At 35.6% G+C, this 23,467-nt stretch overlaps 1 protein-coding gene across 5 annotated transcripts in view; it reads right to left on the bottom strand.

Annotated features, from left to right (window-relative positions):
• Nucleotides 1–778: 778 nt before the first annotated feature.
• Nucleotides 779–23,467, bottom strand: part of TRMT1L (tRNA methyltransferase 1 like) — a 40,373-nt gene continuing 17,684 nt past the window's right edge. For all 5 annotated transcript variants that reach the window (XM_050765660.1, XM_050765678.1, XM_050765652.1 and 2 more), the window contains exons 8-15: nt 22,781–23,030; nt 22,182–22,394; nt 20,429–20,619; nt 11,460–11,538; nt 7,702–7,868; nt 6,597–6,659; nt 3,077–3,203; nt 779–2,967 (exon numbers count right to left, since the gene is read on the bottom strand). In XM_050765660.1, coding sequence (XP_050621617.1) covers nt 2,715–2,967; nt 3,077–3,203; nt 6,597–6,659; nt 7,702–7,868; nt 11,460–11,538; nt 20,429–20,619; nt 22,182–22,394; nt 22,781–23,030 — 1,343 coding nt within the window. In that variant the 3' untranslated portion in view covers nt 779–2,714. The remainder of the gene's footprint in view (nt 2,968–3,076; nt 3,204–6,596; nt 6,660–7,701; nt 7,869–11,459; nt 11,539–20,428; nt 20,620–22,181; nt 22,395–22,780; nt 23,031–23,467) is intronic.

Genomic DNA, 23,467 nt, shown 5'->3' with positions numbered 1-23,467 from the left:
AGGGTTTCATATGAGTGATCCTGTAACTGTATCCCTCATAAGAGTCCAGTCAACTCTCTTTACCAAGGCATTGAGAAAAACACTTGGTGAGCAGATCACCAGCACTCCTGAAAAGCTGTATAGTCTCTCTGTAGGCCAGAGATGCCAGTGGGAGATGCTTCAGTGGGAATGCACTCCATGATTCAATGTGCATTTTCAAGACTGTATTGTGTCAGAGACAAAGTAGTGCATTCAATTGCTAGACTAGAAAGGTAGGCATGGTTACTGTAATAGACAGCAGGAACCACAGGATAATCAGTATAGTCTAACATGAGGTCTGGCTTTGGCTGAAGGATCATGTGATCTAAAGAACGAAAATGGATAGTCCTATTTGGTTTATGTTACTAAAAACTGTCTGACTTGAGCCACTATAGTAATCATGAGCCCTTATCTAATTTTCAGGTCTGACTTAATTCAATTTCTGGAGGCCTTGGAGAAAGGACTCTGACATATCACAAGTATGTATTATGTATCTCTTAGCATTCTCCAGAGTAATCTGGGGCCATTTACCAGAGCAGTTATACAGTGCAGAAAGAAATTCCTAGACCTTTTGGGCTCACCAAATGTGTTGAATTAGTTCTAATTTTGGGCAACCGGAATATCACACATTTATTCAGAGTGGAGTCTTGCCCCAAGTCCACCACAGTGACCCCCAAACCCATCCCTTGGTTACCTCTCCCATTTCCTGAGTGTATGGCTAGAGTATTAACATTAGCAACTAGCAGAGTCAACACACTGGTTTCCTTAACTGGTTCTTTTGTTTATCAAGTTTTAATGAAAGGATACAACTGATGTAACTTTACATCGTGATAAACATTTGCAGTGTCCCAAATTACTACTATTGTTACGAGAATAAGATTGCTCAGGTTGCTAAATGGAATTTTTAAAGTATTTCGTCTTTTGGTTGATGTAGTACCTGATCACAGAGTTCTAAACTACCTCCTATCAAATTTTTCTTTGAAAAATCTGCCTTTATATGTGAAATTAATATACACATATATTTTAGATAACAGCAATTTACAGGTTTTTAAAATTAAATTAGGATCTTTGCATTAAGCCCTACTCATCATTGATCAACATATATCATGCTGATAAGCATTTAGCAAAATTTGGGACTGATATTCAATAATATGTATTAAATCAGATAATCTGAGTGCTAGGATAGTTTGCCTCCTGGATTTATACTAATTTTTATTTTTAATAATATGAACAAAAAACTCATTCTGCTCATTTGCAGGTTATAATTTTAACTGGCAAGAATTACAGAGCAGAATTTTTTTAATGGTCATTATAGAAACTAGCTTGCACTTCACCTATTTCTTGATTTTACTGAAATTTATGACCACATTAATTGGAGAAAGGAAAATAAACTGTCTTGGGAATATGCTGTAATAGCACAAAGAGATTTTCCTTCATTTCTGCAAAATTAATATTCTATATTCATCTAATGCCCATCCACCAGATTTTTTTGTATATGTCACAGAAGTACTTTTTTCTTAGGTAGTATATTTAAACCTTTCAGTTACAATAATTACCACCCCCTCGTCCCCCAACCCCTGACTTAATGTTTGTAAAAAGTTACATACCTTAAGAAATATTTACGGATAAATATGGATTAAATCCTTGAGACAAAAACCCAAACTTTAAACCAAATCCTTTCATCCAAAATCTTATATTCAAATGAAGTAAAAATTCCATTAAGGAAACAATATATTTTTTTTCAACTAATTTTTATAGTTACATCAGCCTGGGCTAATTATACAAAAAATTTATACAAATACAAAACCAAAAATACCAAACCAAACAACAACAAAAAAACAACCCCCAAACCCAAAAACTCTCACTCTATAAGGTGACAAATTTTACTTCTGAGAGGTAGTACAACCAACCAAATGAATACTGTACGTGCATTAACTGAGGCACTTAAGATCACCCAACCTGTTTAATTTATAACCAAATCTCCCCTCTTCAGGATTTCAGTGCTCATGAACAAGTATTAGAACAATGGTCTCAATTTATTTTGACAAAATCTTACTTTGAAGTTTACTCATTTAGACCCTAAAGTTATAAAAATAAAGTACTTCTATCTCAGGCAAGTATTTAATTTCTCAAAAGCTAGTAAGAAATGAAAAGATCAATGTGGGGAGAAGTATGATTTCTTAAAAATGGGTACATATTTTAGTTTTCTAATTGTGAAAAACATTTATGACCTGTAAGAACATTGTTCTTCCTGTTCTATTCAGGGTCATTTTAATATGTGAGCCTTCAGCTTCATTTTGTACACTACAAATAGGAAAACATAAACATCATGAATCAGTTTAAGCAGAGATGTGATTAAGAATTGTAAAAGATAGCTTTCATAACATACATAAAATTCCAAACACTTTGCATGTGAAAATTTTCCGAATGATTAAGCAGTAGGGTGATCTCAGTGAGACTTGGCTTCATATGAAATGTTTCCATTAAAATTTTAAGTTTGCCTTAAAACAAAAAGAACTTGGAAAGCAAAGCTCCCAAACCAGCTAAGTTAGAAACTGGTCAGTTTCTGAATGAAAATGACACTGTCTTTTTATTTTTACTCTACTGAATTGAAAGAACAGAAAAAGAACTACAGTTGGTATAGAGAACTATTAGGCCATCTATACAGACACCTGAGAACCAACTCTTTTCTACGTTTACCATCTTCTGCAGCCACTTGCTTCTGCTTTGTCATTCACTGACATTTCAACTCTTTCAGTTACTGTATCTTCAGATGCTGACTGGACAAGGCTTTCTGACTGTCCTCCAGTGTAGGTGGGGGTGCTGTACTTTAAAAGGATAGATTTAAACTGCATCAGAGGTGCATCTGTGCGTACACCCATTGGGTCAAAATGAGTTCGGCTTACTCGAAAGCCTGCTTGAGATAAATAGCACAAAAACTTCTTTAACCTGCAACAAGGAAAGAAAAGAAAAAATAATCAGGTTTTTGTATTTTTATTTAAATCACAATATTATTAAAATAGAAAATATATACTTTGTCATTCACTGGGTGTCTTACTTTGGCATATTCATTCCTTTAATGCTGTGTCTGTGAATGTTGTAATAAAAGGGAGGATGTTCAGTACTGACATCAGTCTTTTGCTTCTTGCCTAAATTTGTGATCATTTCATTACTTTTTCTCTTTCCTGCAACATACACATACAAAGTTAGCATGCTCTTAAAAATTACAAGCCAAATACTTTTATAACTATATATTTGTCTCAAGTCTAAATCCTGACACATTATTTCAACCTGTCCCTCCAATCTTAATTCTTATATTCTATTTTCACTGTCCTTCACCTATGTAATTTTCATATTTAACTGTCTGCTGAATCAGAACTTCCTTTCTACTTTCTTCAACTTCAAGTCACACTCTATTTTGTCCCCTGTAGGAAGCCATCTGTGAATTTGGGGCAGTCACTTCACAGATTTCATTGTTGGTAATACTACACTACACTACTCAGAGTTTGATTAAGTTCTGTCATTTTTTTCTTTTCTTATAGTTCCTTAATGTGTGTAAAAGTCCTTTCTCCCCAAGTTATATTCTAAGTTCCTAAGGACAATGTCTTTCATTTTTATACCTGTATTTCTACTGAGTGCTCAGTATTGGATACATAGTGGGTCTTCAGTAATCACAAAACAAAGAAAAACAACACAAAGTCTTGAGAGCTTGGACAGAGAAACTGATAAAAGGTCAATGTTATTATCTCATTGCCTATTTCTCATCACAGCACTCAGTTTTTTCATTTTGAGTGAAAGGAAGACAGCAAGTAAGATTTTAGAACTGTATCCTTCCAAAAATCACAACATGAAAACAACTGAGATAGCTATCCAATACTATAATGAGATTTTGCCTGGTGTTCAATCCTTGATTATTTATATATGAATGTTATGGTCAAACCTTACTTCCTCAGGGAAAGTAATTAACATCTGCTTAAGGAAAGTATTCAGAAGGTGCCAGGGGCATTGACATACACCTATAGTCCCAGCTACTTGGGAGGCTGATGTGGCAGGATCGCTTGAGCCCAGGAGTTTGAGTCTAGCCTGGGCAACATAGCAAGACCCTGTCTCTTAAAAAAAAAAGTATTAAAAAGGCAAAGTTGATACATAAAATGATAAATTACATTCAAAATAAATATAAATTATTGCTGAATTGTTGCCTTTTTACATAAAAACATAAAGCAAAAAGGACAACCTGGGATCCATCCATCAAATCAGAATTATAATTTGAAATCTAAAATTTGAAATTGCATGAAATCTAATGAGGCACCTAGTCAAAGGATAGATACCCAGATTTAGTACAAGTTTTAGGAGCATCTGAGGCAAAAGATCTGATGTAATACCTTAATAGTGACTATCATCAGCAGTATACAGATTTTTTTTTTGGCCCAGTAATTTCTTCCTTTTCAAAAAATTTCAACTTTCCTTATCAATTAAAGGGTATATCTGTAGGTTTGTTACATGGGTAAACTGTGTAACGCTGGGGCTTGGAATCCCAACACCACCAGCACCCAGGCAGTGGGCATAATACCCAGCAGGTGGTTCTTCAGTCCAGGCCCCAACCCATCCCTCCTCCATCTAGTAGTCCCCAGTGTCTATTATTCCCATCTGATGTCCATGAGTATCCAAGTTTAGCTCCCACTTATAAGTGAGAGCATGGGGCTTTGGTTTTCTGTTCTTGCATTAGTTTTATTAGGATAATGGCCTAGAGCTCCATCCATGTTGCTGCAAAGAGCATGATTTTGTTCTTTTTTATGGCTGCATATTATTCCATAGTACATATGTACATTTTCTTTATCCAGTCCATTGATGATGGGCACTTAGGTTGATTCTATGTCTTTGCTATTGTGAATAGCACTGCAATCAACATATAACGTATCTTTGACAGAATGAGTTATTTTCCTTTGGGTTTGCATAGTACTATCATTTTAAGATTTTATGTATTGACCAATGGCCTTAGAATAACCATATAATTTAAGAGTTATAGAAGAGCCCACAAAAATTAGTCTAATTTCCTTAATTTATATATGAGAAAGGCTCACAGATTAAAAACAATTTTTTTTTTTTTTTTAAGATGGAGTCTGGCTATGTTGCCCAGGCTCACACAATCCTCACACTATCCTCCTACTTCAGCCTCCTGAGTAGCTGAGATTACAGGTGTGTGCTATTGTGCTCTTGGCTTTTGAAAATATTTTTAAAGCTTATTTGTTTTACTTTATCCTAAAAAGGATTTAAGACAATTTTGCTGAAGGGGAGGGACCTGGGTGAGTTTATATAACAGCGCCTGCAGTAGGATAATGATCTTAAATCTAATTTTTTTTTTTTTTTTTTTTTGAGACAGTCTTGATCTGTCACCCAGGCTGGAGTGCAGTGGTGCAATCTTGGCTCACTGCAGCCTCTGCCTCCCAAGTTCAAGCAATTCTCCCACCTCAGCCTCTCAAGTAGCTGGGATTACAGGCTTGCACCGACGCACCTGGCTAATTTTTGTGTTTTTAGTAGAGACGGGGTTTCACTATGTTGGCAAGGCTGGTCTTGAACTCTGACCTCAAGTGATCTGCCCATCTCGGCCTCCCAAAGTGCTGGGATTACAGGCATGAGCCACTATGCCCAGCAAATCTAATATTCTTTACAGTGTATCATAATGCTTCTTTGTCTTCCCTCCAACAGAGAAATTAGGTAGAATATATCAATTTAAGTTATCAAATTAAATATATCAATTTAAGTTATCAACAGAGAAATTAGGTAGAATATTATCAATTTAAGTTATCAAGATGCCAAATGAACATGGCTGTTGGAAAGAGTATACAGTAGCTATTTAAACTATATACTATTAAAAGGAATTTAAGTTTCCTTTCTTTGAAGGTCAACACTAAACTGTTGAGCAACTAATAAAAAATTACAGTTTATAACTAAAGGCCACCGCTCTTTCAAACTTAACACTCTACAGTCTTCTTTTCATCTGTATTCAAAAACACATCTGGAATCTAAAGTTTTTTAAAAAGCAAAACAAAACCTTAGACATTAAGGCAATGATATTTTAAATCTTAATATCCTTTTAATATGAATTTACAGTGCCTAACACAGTTATATTTAAAGTATGCACATATCCTAAATTATATGAAAGGCCATATAATAAAATCTTTTGGCTGGAGAATGAGGTCTTCTGGTTAAATGGAATTGCTATAAATCATATATTAACGAGCAATTTTAAAAAGAATTAGAATAAAATTTTATCTTAACTATAAAATTATATATAACTTTATCATATCTAATTTGATCTTATTTTATTCACATGATTCAAGATCATACAGTTCGTTCAAAGGGATAACCATATATTACAGATGTGAACAAAGCATATGTTAACAGAAATTTCCAATGTGTGAATGTTGATAAACAAGTTTTACTACAGTTTTGTTGTCATTTAATATGAAATGTATTTTTAAGTAGGCTATCATGGCAATCTCTTTTCTTCCTACCCTTTTGCTATATGCCATTTTGACCTGATATGTACAAATGTACACACATATATGCATACATACCTTGTGCAATGTAATTATCTGTTGTGGTGTCATCTGTAGTTTTAATAAATACACCATTTTCTTCTAAAAAAAAAAAAAGCAAATGGGAAAAGAAAATATTTTACAGAATGACATAAAGCAACTCAACTCAAAGTTTAAATAGAACTTGATGAAATTCCATCCACACTATTTTCATGAATATGCAAGAGACTCTGTGGCCAAACTGAACTGCAAAAATTACATTGTTTAACCCTCTATAATAGCAGCTTCTAATTATTTATGAGAACACTAGGATATTCAATAGGCTCACCTTTATATCAACAGTCAAGATACAACTACAAAATTGGCTGTTTGTACTAAAGAGAAAAAAAACACATAGCTTTACTGAATGAGAAGTATAAATCTAGTTTCTGTGTCTCCATAGATATTATAATTTTTGGCCACATTACTCCTAAAGTTTCTTTTTCTAGAAAGCAGATCTAGGGTAATAAAAATCACAAAGGAACTTTAGGTTTTTTTTTTTTTTTTTAATTCTTTTTAAAAAATCTAGTAAAATTAAAAATACACAAAAAAGGGAGGTTATCTTAAAAAAAATTGTCAGCGCATGGTGGTTTGCCTGTAATCCCAGCCACTTTGGGAGGCCAAGGTGGGAGGACTGCTTGAGCCCAGGAGTTTGAGATCAGCCTGGACAATACGGTGAGACCCCATCTCTATAAAATTATTAGCCAGGTGTGGTGGTGCATGCTTGTGGTTCCAGCTACACAGGAGGTTGAGGCTGAGGCAAGAGGATCGCCTGAGTCCAGGAGGTTGAGACTGCAGTGAGCCATGTTTGTGCCACTTGCATTCCAGCTTGGGTGAAAAAGTGAGACCCAGTATCCAAAAAAACGCAACAAAATCAACAATACTATTCATCATTCATCTATTCATCTCAGGCCTGATTATAAGCCTGAAGAAAACTATCTAATTAAAAAAAAAATTAACCAGATTATGATTAGACTCATTAGAGAGGATTTACTAAAAACACTATAATTATATTGCTTTTATTATAACATCAAATACAATTGAAAAAGATACAGTATTTTTGGTAAGTAAATTAAAGCTAGTAAGCTAGTATTCAATTAGTCACCTTGCTTGTTGAGATTTGAAGGTGTATGAATTGAAAACTGACTTTGAGGCGTACACTCTGATTCAAAGATTAATGTCTTTATTAGGGTCTGAATGTCATCCAAACCATGATGAAGTGATTCAAATAGCATTCTTTTGAGGAATCCAGTATTGAAAAGGGAACTTGACCTGAAAAGAAAAGAATATACAGAGAGCTGGGTTTGAGAAATATTTCTCTTTAAAAAAAAAAAAAGTTTTCACAATTTAAGTAAGACATATAATTAATTATATGACAGAGTAATACTTAAATTAAAAAATAATTTATGATTTAATTTAAAACTGTTTATTATTATTTTTTGAGAGTCCCATCCTGTTGCCTAGGCTGGAGTATTTTATTATTTTTTAATAGAGATGGAGTCTCATCATGTTGCCCAGGCTGATCTCAAACTACTGAGCTCAAGGGATCCTCCTACCTTGGCTTCCCAAAGTGCTGGGATTACAGGTGTGAGATGCCACATGCCTGGCCTAAACTTTTTATTTTCTATTTGCCACTCATTTTATCATATCAGTTCTCTAAACTAGTAGCATTAGTCAAGGAAACCTAAGTCAGTAAGAATCTACTGAGGCTGGGAAGGGGAGAATTAGTCAAGGAAACTTAAGTCAATAAGAATCTACTGAGGCTGGGAAGGAGAGAAGGGAGAGGGTGATGAAGAGGGGTAAAAGAATATAAATGTATTTATTATCATTGAAGTATATAGTTAAAAATGGTAAAGAAGGAAAATGTTATATGTGTATGTTACCTTAATAAAAAAAATAATTTATTGAGCTCTCATAAGGTATACAGTACTGTGGTACATAAAGGGTGTGTGGAGGATATACCAAAATAAAATATACAATGTTGACCTTACAAAAGCCTATACATCTAGACAGGAAAATAGAGCAATGAACAGGTTTTCACAATGCACATTCTAGTCACTAATAGAAAATCTTAATTCTGGTGTGTTTATGGTGGCAGGGTGGGGCAGGACAGGGCAGGGGAGCACATATATGAGAATTATATGTGGTGATGGTATGGTTCAAAAATGGTCTTGGGTGAATCTGATATGCTTCCCATTTAATTTGAGAATCAGGTATAATGGACAAAAATGAAATTCTGAGAAAGATAAACTGGATTCCAATCCTGGCTCCACCACTTACTAGTTATGTAATCTTTTTATTAAGAGACAGGGTCTCACTATGCTGCCCAGGCTGAACTTGAATTCCTGGGCTCAAGGGATCCTCCTGCCTCAGCCTCCTGAGTAGGTGGGACTATAGATGTGTGCAACTGTGCTGGGCTAGCTATATAATCTTGAGTAATTACTACTTTTGAGTCTTGTATTCCTCATCATGAAATGTAAAATAAAACTTTTTTTTTTTTTGATACAGTCTTGCTCTGTTGCCCAGGCTAGAGTGCAGTGGTGCAATCTTGGCCCACTGCAAACTCTGCCTCCTGGGTTCACGCCATTCTCCTGCCTCAGCCTCCCAAAGTGCTGGGATTACAGGCGTGAGCCACCGTGACTGGCCAAAAATAAAACTTCTCTATATATCCTCAATGTATGGTGGTTACTATTGTTCGGGTTAGCAAATATATATGAAAGAATATATGATCTTAAATTATCAAATATGTGATCAATAGAAGATACACTAAAGGGAATTTAGAGATTATATTGGGTTGAAGCACTAAGGAGAGACTTCAAAAAGAAAGTACAATTTGAACTGGAGGTGGTAGAGAGGGGGAAGGTATTCTCATGAGTGTAAAGACATGAACACAATAGCTTTCATGTGGAAATCATAAGGTTTTATTAAGAATTCAGGCTGGGCGTCATGGCTGACGCCTGTAATCCCACCACTTCAGGAGGCTGAGGTGGGCGGAGTCAGGAGTTCAAGACTAGCCTGGCCAACATGGTGAAACCCCCTCTCTATTAAAAATACAGAAATTAGCTGGGTGCAGTGGCATATGCCTGTAGTCCCAGCTACTCGGGAGGCTGAGTCAGGAGAATCGCTTGAACCCAAAAGGCGGAGGTTGCAGTAAGCCAAGATCATGCCATTGTACTTCAGCCTGGGCAACAAAGTGGGACTCTGTCTCAAAAATAAAAAATAAAAAAAGAATTCAGTCCTGGGAGTCAGAAAACCTAAGTTCTAGCCTTGGCTGTGGTATGAATTTTTTTGGTCAGTTTTAGCAAGCACTTAAAAACACTGTGCCATAGTTTCTTCATGTGTAAAATAAGGCAGTTAGGCTAGAAATCTTCCTTCTGGATCCAGTAACCTGCTATTTTTAATTTCCTCAGTTCTGAATCAGTGAGTAGGATCAATGTGCAGATGCTATAGGTGAGAACTAGTTTTAGAAGAACTAGAAGGTAGGGTTGGCTAGGTCTTTCTTAATCTAAGAGTATTTAATAAGATGAAGATAAAATAATGAGCATCAGCACAAAGACATTTACCATTTGGGTCGATTTCTAGGTTTAGTAGGTGCTTAAGCCTTGACCTTATAAAGTAATGAGAAGAAATTTGCAATTCTTGTCACAATGTTGTTAGGAATCTTGAATTTCTGTAAAAATCTTGGCTGGGTGCAGTAGCTCATGCCTATCATCCCCAGTACTTTGGGAGGCCAAGGCAGGCGGATCACTTGAGGTTGGGAGTTCGATATCAGCCTGACCAACATGGAGAAACCTGGTCTCTACTAAAAAAATACAAAATTAGCTGGGCATGGTGGCACATGCCTGTAATCCTGGCTACTCAGGAGGCTGAGGTAGGAAAATTGCTTGAACCTGGGAGGCAGAGGTCGCGGTGAGCCAAGATAGCGCCATTGCACTCCAGCCTGGGCAACAAGAGCGAAACTGTCTCAAAAAAAAAAAAAAAAAAAAAAAAGAATCTCTAGTAACAAACTTAAGGTAAGGATTCTGATTAAAAATAATTTGGCAGGGTGTGGTGGCTCACACCTGTAAGCCTAGTACTTTGGGAGGCCGAGGCAGGCAGACCACCTGAGATCAGGAGTTCGAGAAAAGCCTGGCAAACATGGCGAAACCCAGTCTGTAATAAAAGTACAAAAATTAGCCAGGTGTGGTGGCGGGTGCCTGTAATCCCAGCTACTCAGGAGGCTGAGGCAGGAGAATCGCTTTAACCTGGGAGAGGGAGGTTGCAGTGAGTCGAGATTGCGCCACTGCACTCCAGCCTGGGAAACGAGCGAGACTCCATCTCAAACAAACAAAAAAAACCCAAATCAACTTTAAGGTACAATTAGCTGTTACCAATGATGCAAAAGCATATACACATTAAATATTTCCAATTATGTACCATCTAAATAACTTTACCTAAAACAAAGGCAGACACTTTCACATGCCTTTCTCACTTAAAACTAATTCTTCTAGGACATTTTACATGAGTTAGCTCTTCTATAAAAAGTTATTGTGATCATTTAAAAATCACATGCTAGATCTACAATGATCAATTTTAAAAAGCTTCTTTCTTACTATTCAGAAATGAATTATCTAGTTTCCAGATCATCCAGGCTTCTCTTTTATCTCCATTGCCTCTTAGTTCTGTCACAAACTAGAGAGAATAACGGTAGAGAAAAATCTCAAAATATTAAACACCTCGGGTTCATAGGAGGAGAAGAGTCATAACTATTTGCCTAGACTTAACAATTGAATTTAAATGTGTTTTTTACCACACATAATAAAAATCCGCAATTAATCAATCAATAAATCAAATTTTAGTATGTTCTTATGGCTGGTCACATACCACAGAGGTCCAAGTTCTATTGCTGTCTTTCCAGGCATGCTTCCATGACAGTTACAAGGCAGCTGTCTATATGGGTTTTCTATAAAAAGATAATAAAAGGAGAAGTCAAAGGAGAAGTGACTTATACAAATAGTAGTAATTGTTATATTATTATATTAATAATAATTTGCAGCTACTATATACTGAGGATCTACTATGTGCCAGGTATTATGCTAAGTATTTTATGTATGCATATATATGTGTGTGTGTGTGCGTGTGTGTATATATATATATATACACACATACACGCACACACACATATATATTTTTTTAATTGAAGTCCTTACAACTCTCTGAAGTAGGTATGTTAAAATCTCAATTATACAGATCAGAGGATTAAAGCTTGAGAGAGGTTGTGGAAATCCATGTCAAATGGCTTATTAGAGGTGTAACTGATATTTACTTACTATACTACATGAAATAATATAAAGAAGGAAAGTCTTATAAAGTTTACAAGAGATTCATATTTCAAAACTAACTGATTAAGATATAATTTATGTGCAATAAAATATATATATTTTATGTAAAATGGTTGATGAGTTTTAACAAATATATACACCCACATAACCAACATCCCAATCAAAATGTAGATATTTCTCATAAGTTAACTCTTCTGAATTTGGAAAGAAAATGAATTGCTCTATTCCTTATGCTCGATTCATATTCAGCCTTCAAATGTAGGCTAGAATCTAATTTGGCTTAAAAAGCAATGAATGAGAGGCCTGATATAATCACAAGGAAATTGGGGAGATACTAGCACTATTCTTAGTTTTCAAAATGGGCTAATATTTGACTATGGAACTTTTAAATGCACTCAAGGCTCACATAGTCATTTTATATCAGAAATTCTCCAACTAATTCCCTCCACTCTAGGCCACTCCTGGGTTGATCATTCACTTTCTTGGAATGAACTGATCTAATCAATCAGTCCCAGATATATTCAGAACCAAAGAACAGTGGCAGGAACACAGGTCAATAGCCTCTTGCTAGATGATAATATCACTGCTATTCAATACAATTATTGGTATAATGCGTAGTTATGAGATCTTATTTTACATTTACTTACAAGTGTCCTTCACTGCTCCTAGGTCTACTTTTCAGTATTATTTAACTCTAAGCCTTGATGAAAGGGTGTGGTTAGCACTGATCTAAGTTTTGTTGAGAACTATGGTCCTCAAATATGAGTACACTTAAGAAGTCTTCTCTTGAACCATTACATCACTAAACTACAAATACTTATAAGCAGGCATCATCCAATTCAAGATGGCAATTTATACTATAGTTGTCAGCTACACCCACTTACCGCAGGCAGACAGCATAAATGAATTATTAATCAGCTTGTATCTTCATGCACTTTGCAAAATAATCTTATCATACAAACCTGTCTTTTCCCAAGCCTCTTTGCTAGGATTTCTCAGATCTAAATTAGCATCAGCAAATTTCCTCTCCGAGGGCCAAGGCTATCAATTCAAGTTACCAGCAACAAATAATGAAGCAGTAAAGAAGAAAGAAAACTAGTATTTCCATGTTACCGGTATATAAGCGAGGAAGGCAATACCAGATGAGGAATTAAAAAGTATTCGGAGACTTTTATTTAAATGCAATAGATTAAACATGCACTCTATCTCTGCTGTTTCTTAACGCTTAAATGACAGCAAGGAACAAAAATTAAACTACAAGAATAAATAAAATGGGAGAGGAGGTAACAAAACATGAGAGATGCCAATAAAATTTCAGAAGCAGGTATCACATACAATGGGGTAACTGATTATCAGACCAGAAAAATCTGAAGCGTAAGCCTGAAATGGATAGATGGGCAACCAACAAAACACAAAGTTCCTTAGTGTTGTGGGACCCTGTAACAGTTTGAAAATGGAGGGTAATGACTATCTCTGAAGATGACTGTAGAGACGTATTGCAAAAAAGAGGTCTGGTTACAACTTTTTAAAGGGTTCAGTTAAAACTCCACATCTTCTTTAATACAATCAAGCTTCTGTGTCTTCCGCATTCCAAAAGATGAAGTTAATCTTTGGTGAGGCTAAGCTACTGAGGATATGAAACCATTAGTTTTTGTTACAGTTGAGAGTGAGATGTCTGAAAACAGAGGGATTCAGTAAAAATCTGCTTTCCAGTCTCTGTCCCCAGTGTGGCTCTCCCAGGGCTGCTAGAAGATTGGTTGATTCCTCTCTGGAAAAATTTACCAATCCAAGAGAAAAGATCTATATATACTTGTTGGCATTTGGGGGTGTCTTACTAAAAAAAAGCAGACTGGTATCTTATCACAGTAAAATCCATTGGTTTATTTTTATTTTTATTTTGAGACGGAGTCTCGCTCTGTCACCTAGGTTGGAGTGGAGTGGTGCGATCTCGGCTCACTGTAAGCTCTGCCCTCCTGGGCTCACGCCAGTCTCCTGCCTCAGCCTCCTGAGTAGCTGGGACTACAGGCGCCTGCCACCATGCCCGGCTAATTTTTTGTATTTTTAGTAGAGACGGAGTTTCACCGTGTAGCCAGGATGGTCTCGATCTCCTGACCTCACGATCTGCCCGCCTCGGCCTCCCAAAGTGCTGGGATTACAGGTGTGAGCCACTATGCCTGGCCAAATCTGTTGGTTTATAAGCTCTGCCCCAAGTGCTTCAAAACAATTTTTCACTGTGGACAACCGAAGACCACAAGACATTTGAGATCTATCATAACAGAGAACAAAACTACAAAACAGAAAAAGAAAGTTAAAAAACAGGAGAACTGAACAACAAAACAACAGCAACAATATAAAACAAACAAAAAACCCCTATTCTCCCCTAAATATAAAATATGCCCAAGTATAATCAATTCTTAGAAAGGTAAGAGATTTTGTATCCCTAAAATAATAATATGACACTATTAAAAAAGGAACAATAATCACTTGACTAGCCTAAAGAAAGAAAAAAAGGAACAGTGAAGAAAATATAAAATAACTCTTAGAAATGAACAAAATATGACAGAAATTTAAATAAGAGTTGGAAAATAAAAATTAAGGAAAAAGTATAAAGTAGAAACTAGAACTTTGTCAAAGAGATGAACAGTATAGATATTTTTAAAAATTAGAGGATTAATCTAGAAGATCCAAAATATAAACTAAACAGAGTTCCTGAAAGAGACAACAGATACAATTTGAAAGGCAAAACTTGTCGAAGAAATAACACCCCTCAAAGGCCAGGTGTGGTGGCTCATGCCTGTAATCCTAGCACTTTGGGGAGATGAGGTAGGCAGATCACTTGAGGTCAGGAGATTGAGACCAGCCTGACAAACATGCTGAAACCCTGTCACTACTAAACATACAAAAATTAGCTGGGAGTGGTGGCACAGGCCTGTAGTCCCAGCTACTCAGTAAGCTGAGGCAGGAGAATCGCTTGAACCTGGGAGGCAGAGGTTACAGTGAGCCAAGATCGCACTATTGCACTCCAGTCTGAACAACAGAGCGAGACTCCGTCTTAAAAAAAAGAAACAGAAAAAGAAAAAATTACCTCCCTTGCCCCCCAAATTTATCAGAGCTGAAGAGCTCAAGTTTCTGACTTAAAAGAACTCAGAGGCTAGGTGCAATGGTTCATGCCTGTAATCCCAGCACTTTGGGAGGCCAGGGAGGGTGGATCACTTGAGGTCAGGAGTTCGAGACCAGCCTGGCCAACATGGTGAGAGCCTGTCTCCAGTAAAAAATACAAAAGTTAGCTGAGCGTGGTGGCATGTGCCTGCAATCCCAGCTCCTCAGGAGGCTGAGTCACGAGAACTGCTTGAACCTAGGTGAAGGTTGCAGTGAGCTGATATCGTGCCACTGCACTCCAGCCTGGGTGACTGAGTGAGATTCCATCTCAAAAAAAATAAAAAATAAAAAATAAATAAATAGAACTCAGATATTATCCAGTAAAATGAATTTTAAAAGATGAATTCATACACATATTATCTCAAAATTGTTTTGGAATATTAGGTTTTCTTAGAAGAGATATTGTAAGAGCATTCGGAGAGAAAATAATATAACAGACTAGACAAAAACAGCAGCAGACTTCTCATTGGAAGCTAGAAGACAATGGAATAATACCTTGAACATTTTGAGGAAAAAATGATTTCCATCCTAGAATTCTGTACTTAGCCATGCAATACTTCTCCGCAATCTATAGGAAAAAGTGTCCACTCAAAATGAAGAAGTAAACAAGGGAAGTGTGAAAATACAAAGGATCTGCGATACAAGATTTATCACAAAAAGAAAGTCAAAGAAAATTTCCAGGATGATGGTTAAATAGAAGCCTTGGACAACAGATTTCAGCAGATACAGAAAACAAACAATCCAAACTACAACATGAGGGCTGTCTCCAGGGGAGTGAAATTTGTAGCCAAAGATTACCTAATGTGCTTAACTATGCTGAAAGAAGCATTGAAAATGTAGCAAAGAGTTTAGGGATGGATTATAAAAAGTATTTTTTTAAAAAAGGTAACAGGCACAGTAAGTATTAATTCCAGAGTTACCAAAGAATTGTATAAGAAAGGAAACATTATTATAGCATATTATATGAATCAGTTTTTATTTTTATTTTTGTAGAGACAGGGTCTTGCTATGTTGCTCAGGCTGGTCTTGAACTCTTGACCTCAGGCAATCCTACCTTGGCCTCCTAAAGTGCTGGGATTACAGGTATGAGCCACCATGCTCAGATTCATATGGTTTATTTGTGCTGTAGCAGCCTTCCAAAATGATCAGCAATAATCCCTGCCTCTTGGTATTCATACCCTTATGTAATACCCTTCCCCTGAGTAGGCACTGGTTTTAGAGACAAATTTCTAACAACTAGAATATGGCAAAAGCAATGGAGTATTACTTTGAGATTAGGTTACAAAAGACCTATTATATCTTGCTGGCACTCACTCACTCTCTGGTTCTTCTGACTTGCTTTTTTTTTTTTTTTTTTTTAAGAGATGGCATCTTGGTCTGTCACCTAGGCTGGAGTGCAGTGGTATAACCATAGCTCACTGCAGCCTGAACTACTGGGTTCAAGTGATCCTCCTGCCTCAGCCTCCCAAGTAGCTGGGACTAAGGGCACACACCACTGACCAACACCTTGATCTGTGGCCTTGTGAGAGACCTCAAGCTGGTGGACCCAGCTAAGCCATGCCTAGATTCTTGACTCATAGAAACTATGGGATAGTAAATGTTGTTTAAAGCCAATAATTTTGGAGTGATTTGTTACACAGCAATAAACAGCAAATAAAATTTGCAAACAATATTTATCTATTTATAAAAACGCAAACACTAAATATTGATGTAGTCCAAAGTGGAGAGGGGAAAAGCATGCATGTGACTGGACTGGTTTAAAAAGCCAAATACTCTTTTTCCATGGAAGGAAGTTAGATGCATTATAAACACGTTATTTAGAAATACGAATGTAAGCATTAGAAGAAACAGCTGTGAGATTTTAACTGTTCAGGGAGTCAGGCAGAGATTATTATTTTTATTAATAAGACTTATGGAACTATTTGACTTTTCTTTCTTTTTTTGAGATGCAGTCTTGCTCTGTCACCCAGGCTGGAGTGCAGTAGCATGATCTCAGCTCACTGCAACCTCTGCCTCCTGGGTTCAAGTGGTGATTCTCCTGCCTCAGCCTCCTGAGTAGCCGGGATTACAGGTGCCTGCCACCATGCCCAGCTAATTTTTGTACTTTTAGTAGAGACAGGGTTTCACCATGTTGGCCAGTTTCGAACTCCTGACCTCAGGTGGTCCGTCCACCCCAGCCTCCCAAAGTGCTAGGATTACAGGCGTGAGCCACTGCACCCAGCTATTTGACTTTTTAAACTGTGTATTACAAATTGATAAAAATTCTGAATGAGATGACTTCTTTGTAGGACATACTTGTTTATTCTAAGTTCTGTATGATTCCAAATAAAATGCAAAAACAAATCATTGCTTTATAGTTATCACTTATCAAGTCAAATATTCTTTAAAATGTTTGATTAATGTCACATATATAAGAAGGAAAAATTATAAGAACTTCTATAAGGCACTCAAATTCTTTAGACTCTTTAAGTATACAGGCTATTGGACATACTTTGGGGAAAGAAAAGCTTTGAACATGAAGGAAACAAAGTAGTATTTTTCTCATGAGCTCTATTGAGTAAACTAAGAAAGTTAAATTTAACCAAATAAGAGGTGACTATAGAAATTACGGCAAAAAGAATGATGACATACACAGAATATTTTTATATGTAGAGATTAATCTAGCAAAACAGAATGTTAAGTGTTACACATTCTAATAACACAGAGATGGTAAAACAAACAAAAATTAGGAAGGGAAAAATGGAAAACAGGAAGCTAATTATCATTTGTGATATCAAGGAGCCAAAGGATACTACTTAAAACTGATAAATCCAAATTACAGAAGTATATACATATTTACTACTAAAAGTAGACATTAAGGAAAATAAACAGGCTGGGCACGGTGGCTCACGCTTGTAATCCTAGCGCTTTGGGAGGCCAAGGCGGGTGGACTGCCTAACCTCAGGAGTTCGCGACCAGCCTGGGCAACATGGTGAAATCCCGTCTACTAAAATAGAAAAAATTAGCCGGGCATGGTGCCATGCGCCTGTAGTCACAGCTACTTGGGAAGCTGAGGCAGGAAAACTGCTTGAACCCAGGAGATGGAAGTTGCAGTGAGCCGAGATCGCGCCACTGCACTCCAGCCTGGGCGACAGAATGAGACTCTGTCACAAAAAAAAAAAAAAAGAAAACAATTACAATAAAATATATAAACTAGCCTCTTATCTAGTCAAGAAAAATGGAAGAAAGAATAAATAAATGAAAGTATATAAGGGGACTATGACCATAGGAACTAAGGAGATTAAAAGGAATTATTAGACAACACTTAGCTCAACCCTATGTAAATAAAACAGAAATGCTAGGTGAATATTACTAAACCTTTAAGGAACACATAATTCCAATACTAGTTAAACTAGTTCTTAAGAACTAGTTTTTTTAAAAAAATCAGTTTTCAATTCCAAGAATTGAAAAAAGGGAAGCATTCCAAATTATTTTTGAAGGGAGTGTAAACTGATAGATCAAAGCCCACCTAAAATTATGCTACAAAACTATATACCATCTCATTTATAAATATTGAAACAAAAAATCCTTTAAAAATTAGCAAATAAAATATAGCAACATATTAAAAAAATACTACCTGAAAATAGTTTATTCTACAAAATCCAGTTTGGTTCTATATTGGAACCTTCTATTACAATTAATCAAATTAGTAAGCCTAAAGGGAAAAACCATATAATCATCTCCACAGATGCTGAAAATGCATTATGACAAAATTCAACATCTTGACAAAATACAATAAAAGTGGAAATGAAGTATTCTTCCTTAATGTGATAAATGATACGTATTGCAGATGAAAAGCCAGTATTATGCTTGAATCAGAAAGCACTAGAGGTTGGGTACAGAGGCTCATGCCTGTAATCCCAGCACTTTGGGAGGATGAGGTGGGCAGATTACTAGAGGTCAGGAGTTTCAGACCAGCCAGCAAACATGGTGAAACCCTGTCTCTACTAAAAATGCAAAAAGTAGCTGGGTGTGGTGGTGTACGCCTGTAGTCCCAGGTACTTGGGAGTCTGAGGCAGGAGAACTACTTGAGCCTGGGAGGCAGAGGTTGCAGTGGGTGGAGATTGCACAACTGAACTCCAGCCTGAGTAACAGAGCAATACTCCATCTGAAAAAAAATAAAAAAAATAGAAAGCACTAGAGGAAACCAAAAGTAAGGAATATGACAGAATGCCCTCCATTACCACTACCAGTTAACATTATACTAAAGTACCTGAACAAATGAAAAGCATATTATATTTGTAGGAAGCTTCAAAAATCACAGTATCTCCCCAATTTAATGTGATCAAAATAATATGCCAACTGGGTTATTATTTACTTTTATATTAAGGGGTTAACAAAAGATCAATACAGGAACACTGAAAACAAAGAGCTCTGAGTAGGGATTGCCATCACAGATATTAAATGACACTGAAAAGCCTCCGTAGTCAAAACAGTATGATAGACGTGTATGAATAAATATCTAACCACTGGAACAGAACAGAAAATCTAGAAACAAACTCAAATACATGTGGAATTTTAGTATAACATAAAGAAGGTATTCTCAAATCAGTGGAGGAAAGGTGTACTATTCAATACAACCTAATCTACTTTGAATAGTCTAGGAATAGGAAAGCTCTTTCTAACTACAGGCAAAATCCAGACTATATAAACATTCAATTAGCAACAAAAAACTTCTGCAAGACAGATTAAAAAAAAATTTGACAAAATGAGAAAAAAATCTGCAACTTAACATAGTAAGTGCTAAACTCAAAAATTCGTATTAAAAAATACCAAGAACATAACACAAAACAATGAGCAACTGTTTCCACGTCCCAGAACTGAAACAAACAGAAACAGCTTTATGAAGGCATAAACTACAGCTTTTTCCTTGTTTCCCATCCCCAGGCCTGGCATATAGTAGAGGCTCAATAAATGTTTATTGAATGCATTTTATAACTGATGGCTTTTATACACAGCCAGAAACATGAAAAATTATTTTTATAAAATTAATGATTTGTAACAGTCTGGAAAAAAAGTAATCTGACTTATGTTCCTAAAATTAGTTGAGAGTGGAAACTAAGTTATTTCTAGATGTTTCGATAGAAGGCAGAGCTAGAAAGCATACATTGTACAGCATGAGTAAATAACTTTAATAAACTCACACGAATGTCTTGTCTGTTGACAAAAGGAAATCCAGTATAGGAAATAACAAAGTTAGCACTGTAATCTTTAAAATCAAAGGACAATAATATGTATAATTAGGGATGTGATAAAGGCTTATTCAGTGGAGGATTATAGATAAATTAAACATAATATATAACTTGAATTTACCTTCTACCATATTACCATCCTTCTGAAAAATTCTCTCTTCACACCACTGACAATGGATCAGGTACTGAATCTTCTTGGCTGTTTCATCTGCTGAAGTAGGTCCCCTCAAAACTCTCACAACTACCAACACAAAATGTTCCAGAGCCACTGCAAACAGTACTTCTATGCCTTTGTTGCATCGGGCTGCAGCTCTATAATAAATTTTTTAAAGTTATTTTGTGGGCTTATCATTTTCCCTTGTTTGGCATTATACTGACAAATATTAACCTGGACAATAGACTATGGGTAAGTTACGGGACATCAAGAAAAATTCAATTCTTATTAGCAGTGCTTTTAAAAGATCATTACTATAACTTTTACAGAAATTGAAACACAGGAAAGAAAAGATGCTTGGGAGGGTCTTCAGTTTCTAGATACTTTCCCTTATGATATCCTCTCAATAGGGCAATATTTTTTGATTTTCAGTCATTTTCACTTTGTTTCTTATCATCACCACCACATTTCTTCCTATCTATTTTATTTCCTATAAAATCTTCTTCAAAACAGTATATGTTTATTGAGTAATGACTATATGCAGGATAGTATGCTAGCTACTGAAAATTGAGTGAAAAAAGAATAGTCAAATTCCTTTCCACCATTAATTTTATAGACTTTTTGGATTAAGCTCAACTATATACCATTTATGTACTCTGCAGTCACATACTAAATTTAATTTATATATAAACTCTGAATTTGCTGATATTACATTATGAACATTTTTAAGCATGTGCAGTCCTTAGCATGCATAAAGTAAACATCAGTTTTCAGGTAATTAGAAACAACCCTGAATGTCTATGAAGTCTAATAATCTGTATTTATGCTGAGGTACAAATTTCCACTTAAATGCTCTGAAACTAGTATTAGGGCTGGCAAGTGAGCTAGCTGATCATCCAATATCTATACTCACAATGTCTGTTTATATTATATTATTCCAGCATAATCTGCATATAGTAAGTGCTCCAAAAAAGTCACCCTTTTAAAAATAACTGTTTTCAAATTCTAAATTCTGTTTGGCAATCCTGGTGAGAAATGGAGAGAACTTCCCATTTTGTAAGATGATTTTGGAGAATCAAGTTTGTAAGCCATCATTTTATTCAAACTATATAAATAAAGAAGATAAAATAGAATGGATATAAAAGAAATGACTGTTTCTTTCTGAGGCAGTCTCACTCTGTTGCCCAGACTGGAGTGCAGTGGAGCAACCTTGGCTCACTGCAGCATCTGGCTCCTGGGTTCAAGTGATTCTAGTGCCTCAACCTGTAATCGTAGCTGCGATTACAGGTGTGTACCACCACGCCCAGCTAATTTTTGTATTTTTAGTAGAGACGAGGTTTCACCATGTTGGCCAGGAGGTTTGTTTCATCCTGGGCAACACGGCGAAAAAACAAAACAAAACAATTTTTGCTTTTCCTTTCATATTGCTATCCTTTATCCTACATTGCTCAAATAAACTGGAAATTAACTTTCACTTTAATCTTTTCTTTCTTACTACTTTATTTCAATAACATTTTAATTGGAGAGTAAACTGAATATTTCAGGCATAAGCTTTTAAATAAAATTACAACAGATACCATGTAAAATTAGAAACCAGTATTACAGATAAGGAATACAGGATTTATATTTTGTGCATGTTTTGAGTAATAAGTACTTCTTGTAATATTATCTTTTTATCAAATACTAAAACACACTAAGTACACCGTTGGCGATTTGGTACCTTGCCACTGCAGCTACAACAATTCTGGCTGCTAGTTCCTTGTAATATTCAGTTCGGACAATGTTACATCCGTAGTGACGCCGGGCAACATGCTGTGCCTTGGCATATAAAGAACTGATATCTGTAGAAGTCACTGACACTATGCCAAGGTTTCTTATATTTCTGAATGCAGAATCTAGATAATTCACTGACGTTCCAAAAGGGTCTAGATGTCTAAAATCAGAAAGCATATAGATATATTTTAAAGTCATATTAGTAACAAAAATTATACCATTGTAATTATTTCTAATTATAAAATTCCATGGATTTAAAAGGACATTGCAAATCTATTTTAAGTACACAATTCTGTTTTGAAATTAAGTAATAAAATGATAGTATGATGTATGAGACATGTAAAAATAAATTTGGGTTAGAGGAAAAGTGACATGCCCAGGCATTTTATTTCAAATACTAGAAAATTTTCATACTGCATACCTTAGGCCAAAAAATGGCATTCATTTAAATAAATAAACAACAACAGTCTTAATTTTTAACTACCCCTCGTCCCCAAAATTCCAGATAAGTTTAGAAAGTGACATGGCAAGTCTTTTTCTACTTACATGAAATCAAAAGATCTCAAATGCATCAGTACATTGGCATCCATTTTGGTCACCTTAATATTACCAATATTTTTCTCTCCTTCTTCAAGAATATCATCACTCTTTTCCTTTTCTTTACTGTCCACCACCACTTTCAATTTGTTTAAATGGCAGTTTTCCTGAATCAATGTCACAGAGTTTTCATTCAAGTCATTGATTGTAACTTTGACTGCATTTCCAAGATGTTTTGCCCACTGTAATCCCATTATCCCTTAGGAAAAATGGGGAAGAAAATGAATTTTATAATAATAATAATTTTAAAGAATAAAAACAGTATAATGATAATACACAGTTTTGTAAATAACAAATTATTTCAAAATTTAATGTTTTCATGAATCTTATTCTTTCTTACTACAAAGCTTCTCAAGAAAGGTTATAACTAAAAATATGTCTAACAGATTTTCACTAATACTTCTTATAAACCTTTTTTATGATCCTTGTATAATAAAATTTCTATGTATGTTTTTTTATTTTGTTGAATAGTGAAAAATGTTTTCTTTTTTGCTTTTTCTCTGACCATGGAATACTTTATACAAATGGGATTACTCTGCTTGAAGGGAGGATGGGAAGTTGGAATTCCTTCTGCTGAAGTTTACCATCATGGACCAAAATATGAAAAACTTTTCTAGACTAACACTTTTCAAACAC

The sequence above is a fragment of the Macaca thibetana genome, chromosome 1 (assembly GCF_024542745.1).
Source record: "Macaca thibetana thibetana isolate TM-01 chromosome 1, ASM2454274v1, whole genome shotgun sequence".
Classification (NCBI taxonomy): Eukaryota; Metazoa; Chordata; class Mammalia; order Primates; family Cercopithecidae; genus Macaca; species Macaca thibetana.
This window is presented reverse-complemented; position numbering and strand designations above follow the sequence as displayed.